At 43.0% G+C, this 11,114-nt stretch overlaps 1 protein-coding gene across 1 annotated transcript; it reads left to right on the plus strand.

The window, feature by feature from the left end:
• The first annotated feature begins 9,474 nt into the window (after positions 1–9,474).
• rpl38 (ribosomal protein L38) lies at positions 9,475–10,705 on the plus strand. Its single transcript, XM_085903904.1, has 5 exons — positions 9,475–9,539; positions 9,745–9,771; positions 10,291–10,351; positions 10,433–10,555; positions 10,637–10,705. The coding sequence occupies exons 2-5, from the start codon at positions 9,769–9,771 to the stop codon at positions 10,660–10,662; spliced, it is 213 nt and encodes a 70-aa protein (XP_085760030.1). The 5' UTR covers positions 9,475–9,539; positions 9,745–9,768; the 3' UTR covers positions 10,663–10,705.
• The last annotated feature ends 409 nt before the right edge of the window (positions 10,706–11,114 follow it).

Here is an 11,114-nt window from a genome sequence, read left to right on the forward strand (position 1 = left end):
CGGTCACTAATGAAATATACATACACTCCTATTCAACATATCTGCCTCCCGGGCACGTCTCGCAAAAAAAGGAAGAAAATAGTTCATATTCACCTCCGCAGATTAGCAGAGGTCAGTGGATGGCGGGAATGGAAATCAGCTCTTATTCCTGATGTGGTTTTGCTGCTATCACAAGACAATGCATATGTGATGGACTGGTTTTATTTTTCTCGTCTTTCCCCTCTATATATATATAATATATATAAAATGTTATAATTTTTGGGGAAAAATGTAAATGTCAAGCAAGTGGGAGCAGTAAAGCCATCCTAAAACACAAAGACGCTCGCTCCTATAGCAATGCGACAGTGAGCGCCCAGCGCGCTGCGGGCGGTTGCGCGATCGGACCAAATGAAGCTGCCTGCGCACTGAGGTCCATTAGGACTTTCCAAATATTTTCTCAATTTTAGCCATCGGACAAAATTAAGCTCCCTGAGCACTGAGGTCCACTTAAATTTTGGAAAGTACATCAGGACTTTCAAAATATTTTCTAAATTTAATAATAATAATAATGCGACCGGCGCGGTGCAGTTGCGTGGTCGGCGACGCGCTATGGTTGCGCGTTCGCCGGTGCGCGATCGGACAAAAATGCGCAAATGAAAAAATGCTTAAAAAAGGGCGTTTTATTTTTGCTTGGAACGGATTCTTTTTTCCCCATTATTACCTAATGGGAAAACATGATTTGGAATTCAATCGATTCATTTCTCGAACAGCCTTCTGGAACGGATTGTGGTCGAAAACCAAGGCTCCACTGTATCCCCAAATCTCAACGTGACCTTTACGCTCTAATAAATTCCTCTTGGCTTTGGCGAATAATTATACAGCTGTCTGATGATCCAAGTTTCGACGCCAGCTGAGAGTTTGCAAAAAAGTTCATTTTTCGGTTGGGAACGGAGAAAACGGGTCACGCGGGTGTGCGTTTTGTTGTTGTCAGTTGGAGCAGGGTAATTAGAGCATGTGGACCCGCTCGGGGACAATGGGATTTCTTTGGTTTCACAAAAGCAACACGGACTTTTTTCCAGCGCAGATGATGTAAGAAAAAAAAAACATCGCCATTCTCACTGTTTATTGCTGCCATTTGACGGCAGCGTGAAAATTTGAGTCAGTCAAAATTTGCCGGTTAATTTATCTTATCATGAATCTGTCATTTGGTCTTTTATCTTGTCATTTTTTAATTGGATTTGTTAGTTCGGCAAAACCCACACTGATTGTGATATTTTGTTTTTCTTTTTTTTTTACCTTATAGGAATTGCCTTTCCCTTTCTTAACATGAAAAATATGACGAGACCAATTTTGGGACTTTGAGAGCAAACAACCGATAATATATTTTGCGCATGACATTGTCTTGCCTGTTTTTTCTGACTTATGGCGTCTTTCCACGCCGTCACTGTTGACACGTGCGACGGCTCACTCCAGCTGTAGACGAGCGTGATACAGACGTCTGCGGCGCACCCCGTTGCACACATTCTGGTAGCCTGTCATTCCACACGTACACACACACGCACCGTATTGGGTTTGTTAAGCTGTGTGATCTGTTCACCATCGGGCCTGTCATCTTAATTTGAGGCTGCGCACATCGCAAAGATGCCCGCGGCCCCGTCACGGAGTACAATAAAGACTCCAGCATCTTCTTTAGAGGTGGAAAATAGATGTGACTCCGACCACGAGACTACCTTTCCCGCCTTCAAAATGGAGCAAAGTTCTTACGTGAAGCCCTGGCAACACTGCTTTGATCTCACTTTTGCAAATGCTAATTTGATCAAGCTGGCCCTGGTGAAATATATCCCTTTTAGTCCGGCCTCCCAGCCCGGGGTGCGCAAGGCGGCCAAGGCTCTTATTGAAATTGCCATCTTATCAGACGCAATATCGAAGAGACATCACTTGACGAAAAGCGCCGGTAATAAGTCTCGGTCAAGTGAGGTGCTTTCATACGTCAGCCCCCTCGGCGCGCAATCGCGTCCTTTTTCTATTACTCGGATATTTGGGAGATAAAAATGACGTGTGGCGGACGCCGCGGGGGAACGACTGCCAGGGAATCGTCTGGAGAGCCGACGCGCGGCAGCACGCCCCATGCTAATATCGATGCTTTTTATTCTCATGGAGAGAGAAATTAGTCTCAGCGGGGCATCGGTATCCGCGCAAAGAGGAAACCAGTTGTTTTGCCGATGGAACAATATTGAGGACGGCTGGGGGACAGAGCGGCGCTGTAGCTTAGCTTACGAGCACCTGCATTGGAATAGTCCAAAATTCTGACTGAGTTCATCAGTTGAAAAGGCCAGACGTATGCTAGCGTTCTCCTCCCTGCCTTCCAGAAAGCCATCTGCGGGGATTCCTCAGATTGATCTAGCCGGATCACAATGGCGCCACGGAGGAGGACCCCCCACCCCCTCTCTCTCTCTCTCTCTCGCCCACTCTATGATCTCTTCCACACTCCAGCAACACCATAGTGCCTCCCTCCACAGTGGGCCGGGTTAATGCCGCCTGAGGAGCACGAGCCGTTTCGTAGCCGCGCCGTACCGACTATTTCAATTCTACCATCTCACTGTCTCTAATCCGATTGGACCTTGGAAATACCCGCGGTCACGGGCAAGGCAAAGCACCGCCGCTCCAGGGCGAGTATCTTAAGAAAAGCGGCGTTTTGGTGAAAAGCCGCCTTACCTGTAAATACGAGCTTTAGTCGACTTACAAAGTGGTGATCGTTTAGAAGTTGAGCTCGGTTGAAAATGAGAACGCTAGCAGCTCGGGGATTTAGTGTTTGTGCTCCAAACAGTTCTAGCGTCAAACACGATCGATCGGGTTGAGCTTGCCTTTAAAAGCGGCCTCTGAGCTCTGATAGCTTTGAGAATGTCGAATTTGAGATGCGCCAGCCACCCAGGGACAAAATATTGACAAAAATGGTCCCCCACCGAAACAATTCAAATTCAACTAGCGACGCGTCCGCTAATGCAATTACAGGCACGGCGTTAATGGGAGTGAAGATAGCGAGCAACGACGTGCAATAAGAAGAGGAGATAATGAATACTATGTGGGATTCAGGCGATAAGGCGCATTCAAATTGTCCTGAGAGTTTTGTCATTGCAGCTTTCAGTAACGTCACTGCTCAATATGTGTAAGAAATCTTGGGGCGTTTTTGGAATAGAATTCAAAGACGGCGCATGAGCTGGTTGGACTCCACCTTCAAAGTCCAGAGCGAGTCAGTGAGAAGGATGTGGAATATAAAAAGTCAAAGATATGAATTACAGCAGCTTTAATTGGCCCAGACGAGACCCTTCGAAAAAAATAAATAAATAAATAAATAAATAGAGGAGAGAGAGAGAGAGAGAAGAAGCTCAGCCTCGGGGCTTTGAGAGATATCTGAAACAGAACGCTGCCAATTGCTCTGTGAGTTCAAGCAATTAGCTTTAAGCTAACCACTAACACTTTGGGATGAGTTTACTCTAGCTGTCGCGCTGCACTCAATTCATCATCATCATCATCTTTTATTTGATCTTTTTAACTTGTCTCGGGTTTATTCGCGTCCCTGTGCTTCTAACTACCGAGAGGTCCCGCCCACGGTGTGTTTATTACAAACATGTCGGGAAATATGGCATAACAGCGGCGTGACCGCGCGAAAGATTCCGCTGCGCCACGACGCCGTCGCGCGTTTTGGCTGGTGGCCTCGTATTGTCAAACGGCGGGAGGCAATTTCCAAAGATAATGGAGCTCGGAGGGAAAGATGAAAGCAAATAAGGCGTGAATGGAAATAGATTAGAACAGAAGCAGAGATGCTGCTCAATGTAGAGTACAAATACACATTAGAAAAATCACATTGTATCAACGCAATAAGTGTTCTTGTGTTTGTCGTCACATTCCCTGCCAGGTGATGCAAATGAAATCTTAGGGAACGACTGATTTAGCAGGAGGGGATTTTTTTGTTTGCGCACAAGCAATTTGATATCATTTCTTCCTGAGTCATTTCTTTGGCTTCTCCTGGACGCTAACTGGGTTGGTGATGGTGAATTACCTGCCAGAATCATTGGGCTAACGGCTTTTTAATCACCTCCCGAGCCTGCACGTTCGACCACGACAACACCGTGTAACCAAAACTTCCCCTTTGAGCGTGGCTGATCATTACGTAGCATTATGTTAGTATAGCTTGACTGTAAGATCATTTCACGCAAAGATGCCACAAAAGTGACATATCAGAGAGTACATTGGAAGTAATGGCGACAGAGCACCGTGACTGAACGCCAAAGGTTTGACTCAAAACTGGACCGATAAGAAAAGTACGACCAAGTAACCTAATGTCAGATAAACACTTTCCCTCTATGTGTTGTTAAACTTTGCAGTTATTTTTTCTTCTATTTGTAGAATGGCATACGTATTTAGGAGCAAGGTCAATTTTTGAACTGACTTGTGGGTTTATTTCGAAGTTCTAAGTCGCCCGATGCATTCTCAATGAGATTTTTCAAATTTCAAGACTTCGACCTTGGCAGCAAACTAACAAAGGACAGCGCGCTGTCACTTGAATTTGTATGGAATGAAGGATGTCACACGGATGAAGGCTACCGGGCCCTTCGCTGCATTTCGGACCACCGTTTGCCCCACGGGGTGTTCCATAATTCATGGGGAAGCCATGCACCTGTCACAGCAGCTCTGAGGAGAGACTTAGATCGGGTGGGACAGCGCTAGGTTGAGGGGCAATTATAATGCCCGTCCGACATTCCGAGGCTACTTCAGCCTCTCGACTCTTTAGTCGCATCTCGCCGGGGGGGGGGGTCACGGCAATTGACACCATACAAAACGTCCATTTTGCCATGTCAGTGATAGAAGTAGATCAGGTTTTCCCTGCGATATTTTGGACTCAAAACTCTGCATAACTAATTAGCTACAGTGAAAGTAAAGGACAAATTGTTACAGTACTCAAATCAATTATTATCTACTACAGTTCTTTGTTTATCGCGGATAATGTTTTCCAAAAACCACCCGCTATAAGTCAAATCTGCGAAGTACGGTCACCGACAAGAAGTACTGGGCAGGCTAACGAGTTAGCGGAAATATGCTGATTCTCGATCATACCAACACGCAAAAATGGACTTCTAAAAGAATGTAAATGAACATTTGGAGCAATACTACATCGTCCTAAAGGTTAGACACGTTTCCTCAATTTAGAAGTTTGATTTTGACTTTTAAAGGTTTTTTTAATTTGGAAAAAAAATCTGCGATGTAGTGAAGCCGCGATAAACGAAACGTGAAGTAGCAAGGGATCACTGTACATGTACTTGAAAAAAGAGGGCTAAAATTTTTCTCCCACTTGCTATGTCCAAGCATTTTTACTTGGATCATAAGTAACCCCCCACCTTGATACCCGCGTACCTTTAAGCTACTCTTGGTCGCTGGTAATTAGGCAACAATGAAAAAAAGCAAAAGATGTTCATGTGAATTCTTAGGGCAACGGGTGATATCACAGAGAGAAATAAGTTCTCGAAGTACCCTGATTAAGTGCCAATGTGGCTGCGGGGCCCATTGGAGAAATGAGACGGAGAATCTATTTTCAACCTCGCTTATGGAGTTTATCGTTTTATTTCCGTCTTCTCGTCACGCTTTGACTTTGTATGGAAAACATACTGACTACAATCTCACCAGCTGGCCAAAAATCAGCGGCTTATTTGCTTTGTGTTCTTCAATGCGGGGTGCTTCAAATATTGACAAAATGAGAGGAAATCACAAGTAAACTTCATTTCCCTTGAGTGTTTGTTTACTTTTTATCCAAATGGAGTATTAGGACTCACTGGCTGTGCATTTTGATCTGCATTAATAAAATTGGAAGCAAAATGTCTGCTGGAGAATATCAAGTGAACTTCTTGATTGGTGTCCCCGTGCAGGGGAAGTAATGGTCATAATTATTATTTTCATGTTTGGCTGCAGCAGGCTGGCTCATTTACTCAGCAAATGTTTGTTCAAAAATAACACTCCAAATAGGCATGGCTTGCAAAATTCCATTTTGTGAAGCCACAGCTCCCCCAAATGATTTCTGCAATGACTTTTTTTTTCCATTTAAAGTTTCTATACGGACTATAGCTAGTCTGTTCTAAAAAAATAATTGAACTTCACACGTGACGTCTAAAATGATCTCATTTGCATTTTTAGCTTAGTTCATGATTCTTTTCATGTTTTATGACATCAGAATATAACAGTTGCCTCATTTGAGCTGGGGGGGAAAATGCATTTCAATACTGCCCTCTCGCGTCAAGAAGCATAATTGCAACTTTTTAAAAACATACCAGGGTACCTTTGAGCGTTTCAAAGATGCTCTGTGGTGGAATCCGCATGTGGCTGGCTAATGGGCAAGGCCTGGAAAATCAGGGTGTGCCTGATTTAATTTTATTTGTTTATTTTTTTTTTTATTTCTCCTGTCCTGACACATTGTATATTGAAATAACATGACAAACTGACCAAAATTAAATGGAGCTCTTTTGTGAGACAAAAAGTACTGACTTACTATTACAGAAGTCTTCTCAGCTTTGTGTTCAACACTTTGATTATGTCATCATCATCAGAGCTGTCAATCATTTCTCAAGCGTCATATAATTGAGGCATTTGGTCTGCATGGATGATCTCAGGTGGGTTTGTTGCAGAGAAAAGTCTCTCGACGCTGCGGAAGGTCAAAGGTTCATGTTATAATGAGCCACAACAGGGACTGTTGATATTTGGTAAAACGGCCGACGGGCACCCGGTCAAGTATTTTCCATCAATGTGGGAAAGTTGGCCTGATTCTTTTCCTTCTGATGTGCTGAGTCAGCTCAATATATTCAGCATCAGTTATCTCAATGTCATACGAGGCAGATGCAGTGTTATTTTTTTTCATCAATTCTTCAGTCTGTCAGGAACTTTTCAGTCATCATCTGAATCGTCCTGGAAGGTCACCTTGGGTAGCTTGAAGCATTTCTATGCAATCTGTTGTCTTTGTGGCAAAATTACGACTTTCAAATCATTAGCAAACAAGCAACCAACAAACTCCCATTTTGGACAGTTCTTTGTCCTCATCTGTAAGTATTGCAATATATTGTACTTGCAGCTTTTACCTGGATGCTGAGGTCTCAAGTAGCTTATCCTGGATCTGGTGGGCTCAGCAATATGACATTTAGTGGCATTTCCTTCAGGCGGGATTTGATTTCCGGTGAATATTTTGATACAAAATAGAAAACTTGAAAAAGGTTACCATCTTCAGTCTCAATGTGGCCTCACAGTGGGATTTCAAGCTTGGCACGCAGCATAGTGACGTCCAGGACAACCTTAATGTGTTTCCGGTGACCAGAATTACCGCAATTTACAAACCTATGACAGAACCCCGGAATCTTGTCAGTGACCAACGGCAGTAGCTGTACTCGAATTTTCTGTACGTTGCTTTGCAAAAAAAAAATAAAGGGGCACATATACAATTGTTTTGCCATTGTTTAACGCCAGCTGCTACGCTACCATAACTGATTAACTTGAGTATCACGAGACGTGTAAATCAGAAGCGGGATTAACGTTGTGTTTGTTATTGTTTTGGTGTCGTAGGCTCCACCCCTTACTTTGAGATACAGTGGAGCCTCGGTTTTCGACCACAATCGAATCATTACAAATAATGGGAAAAAAATGTAATCCGTTGCAAATAAAAACAAACCAAAAAAAGCCTATTTTAAGCATTTTTTCATTTGCGCATTTTTGTCCGATCGCGCAACTGCAGCGCACCGCCGAACGCGCAACCATAGCGCGTCGCCGACCACGCAACTGCACCGCGCCGGTCGCATTATTATTATTAAATTTAGAAAATATTTTTAAAGTCCTGATGTACTTTCCAAAATTTAAGTGGACCTCAGTGCTCAGGGAGCTTAATTTTGTCCGATGGCTAAAATTGAGAAAATATTTGGAAAGTCCTAATGGACTTTCCAAAATGTAAATGGACCTCAGTGCGCAGGCAGCTTCATTTGGTCCGATCGCGCAACCGCCCGCAGCGCGCTGGGCGCTCACTGTCGCATTGCTATAGGAGCGAGCGTCTTTGTGTTTTAGGATGGCTTTACTGCTCCCACTTGCTTCCTTTGAAGGCATGATTAGAGTTGATGCAAAAGCGAGAATGTCATAACGAACGGAGTCAGTTGGCATGCGGGTCCTCTCGGCTCGACAACCGAATTTCGTCCGACGTCCGAAGCAAAACAAATCGAATTCTTTGTTCGAATACCGATTGTTGTTCGAGAACCGGGACGTTCGAAAACCAAGGCTCCACTGTAATTGACATTTACATTTTTCCCCAAAAATTATAAAAAAATTTAGTATGCTTTTCTACGGAAGAGGATTAGGGCCAGTGAAGAAGGAAAAAGGGGGGTGACAGGATTCTGACTTTTTTCTCAGAATTTGACTTAAGGAATTCTAACTTTAAAGTGAGAATTCTCACTTAAAAGTCAGAATTCTGAGAAAAAAGTTTGAATTCTGACTTTGAAGTGAGGATTCCCACTTTCTGACTTTAGTCAGAATTCTTACTTTATTCCCAGAATTCTAAATATAAAGTGGCAATTCTGACTTTATTCTCAGAATTCTGACTTTTAAGTGGGAACTCTTACTTTAAAGTCAAAATTCTGAGAATAATTCTGACTTTAAAGTCAGAAAGTGGGAATCCTCGGGAATACACAGACAAGCAGGGATTACTCAAGCAATGGCAATTCAAGATTCAAGAAGAATTTATTCGCCATGTTTGAGCGTCCCAAACAAGGAATTTGACTTCATTACATTAGTCTCTGTTCAACATTTACGTGACGAACAACACTCAGGACATGTGAAAATGACAAATGACAATATTCTCAGCCATCCCCTGATCCTAAACTCCCAAGAGTGCAAGGAAAAACACAAATCTCCGACTAGGGGAAGTGAGAAACCTTGAGAAGAGACCACAAATGGGAGGGTCCCACTTCCAGGATGACCAGGCTGCAATGGATGTAGAGAAGACACATAGTGCAAACAGTGTAGACAATCCAAAAAGGTGTGGAGAGCAGGATGTTATTGCACAGCAATGACTCTGAGACTCTTAAGAGTGGTGTGAGTTCATCAGAGCAACAGCCTGGGGGAAGAAGCTGTTTCTGTGTCTGCTGGTTTTGGCGTACAGAGCTCTATGACACCGTCCGGAGGGGAGTAGTTCAAACAGACTGTAATTTGGGTGAGAAGGGTCTGTAGAGATGTTGCTTGTGCGTTTCCTGGTCCTGGACAGGTACAAGTCTTGGATAGATGGGAGGTTGAATGGAGACTAAATGGGGTTTATGCTAATATCTATGCACAAATCCCAATATTTGCGTTGTGGTCATGTAAATTGCATATTTTTCAATTCAATAAAATTGGTACAATAATATTAATAGCAGCTATTATAAGTGAAAAAGGATAACAACTTTGTATAAAGAATTTTTGACCCTCTGCGCTCGCCTTACTGCACTATTAAAAGTTCGCCATACCGGAAGTACCGCCCCTTTTTCATCTTCTCTTTGCTAACACGGGTGAGCGCGACATTCTAACACAAACATTCATTGACAATCTTCATCCATCCCTTTATACCAAAACACACGACATGCCCACGTTTATATCGTATAAAAACACCTTTCCTCAGCCACATTTTGACCCATCCATTTCTTCCATAAATCGTGTTTGTGCTATGTTGTTGCCGATTGTCTTGACTCCGTGTCCTTTCTGTTCTTCCCCCAGCGTGCAGTCCGCTGACACGGCGCCATGGTAAGGAACGCCAAATCGCATTTTTAACTATTATTAGCTCAGAGTGTGGTGCATGAACCGGAATGGAATTTTGGTTTTAGGCGAGACTTTCAGTACTTTGTCCAGCGGCAATAAACCGAAGCTAACGCTCAAGCTTAGGCATGGCGGCTTGTGTTATATGACGTCATGCTAACGCGACAGCACAGGCTTGTTTGTCATAACCTGCAAAACACCCATTGTTACTTTCCTATTATCTCTCACGTTTTATTACATTAGTGATAGTTGTGTTTCTAGAATTTTTTTTCCAAATAACTGCCATCAATCTAATCAGGCGCAAGGCGTCCAAACATCTCAGGCTGCTGTGCCCGTGATGCATTTACACACTTGCCAGAGTAATGATGGACCAAGTGCTGACTTTCGGACTGCCACAGAAAGCTCGGTTCCACCGGTCCACTGACATCTATGACTTTACGTTATGTTCTGTGGGAAATATAATATCGCAGATGTCCCCTCGATTCAATGTTTTTTTTTTATTTGCAGCCTCGCAAGATTGAAGAAATCAAAGATTTCCTGCTCACAGCCAGGAGGAAGGATGCTAAGTGTATGTTTAGAACCCACAATTACAGGTGCAGCTTCTTTAAAGCCTATTTGAGATTATAAACGTTTTTGTGTGTGCCCACAGCCGTAAAGATCAAGAAGAACAAAGACAATGTCAAATTCAAGGTGCGCTGCAGCAGATATCTGTACACGCTGGTCATCACTGACAAGGAGAAGGCCGAGAAGCTCAAGCAGTCACTTCCTCCCGGTTAGTGTTCATGAACACAAAATGACTTTGTTCTATCACTTTGTTTGAGCTCACCTTTTTTTTTTTTTTTTTTCTTTGCAGGTCTGGCTGTCAAGGAGCTGAAGTAAATTTGTTATGTACTGAAATTGTAATACAAATTGGAAAACTCAAGTTATTTGTCTGGTTTTGTTTATTCTGTCTGTGCAGATGTTATTTTGTGTTTGTGTAATAAAATATAATTATTAGTTTCACACTGAGGTGATTTGCAGTCAGCAACAATCCTGGATACAGAAAAAATTAATTGGCCTGCAAGAGAATATATTTGTATTTCCACTTCTGTGCTGCTAAATATAAAAATACTAGTTCAGAAAGTTGATTAACTTGCAAACAATGATTTTAAATTGACTGTCTTGTCCGCCGGAGAGCACCGAAGAATCAAACCAAACTGCTTTTTCGAACGGTGACAATTGACCTGTCATTTTTGCAGTTGGCCGCTAGATGGCAGCAAGGTAACATTTCTTTCAATTTGCCCAAAGGAAGCACCTCGTCTGTAGTCCGTGAAACTCCCCTAGCGCGCGTC

The sequence above is a fragment of the Syngnathus leptorhynchus genome, chromosome 22 (genome assembly GCF_054491065.1).
Source record: "Syngnathus leptorhynchus isolate UIUO chromosome 22, UIUO_Slep, whole genome shotgun sequence".
NCBI lineage: Eukaryota > Metazoa > Chordata > Actinopteri > Syngnathiformes > Syngnathidae > Syngnathus > Syngnathus leptorhynchus.

Bases quoted from the DNA above. Each gene is read 5' to 3' on its own strand.
- rpl38 (XM_085903904.1), top strand. The intron at 10,352-10,432 runs GTATGTTTAGAA...GTGTGCCCACAG, and splicing joins CAGGAGGAAGGATGCTAAGT to CCGTAAAGATCAAGAAGAAC. The intron at 10,556-10,636 runs GTTAGTGTTCAT...TTTTCTTTGCAG, and splicing joins CAAGCAGTCACTTCCTCCCG to GTCTGGCTGTCAAGGAGCTG.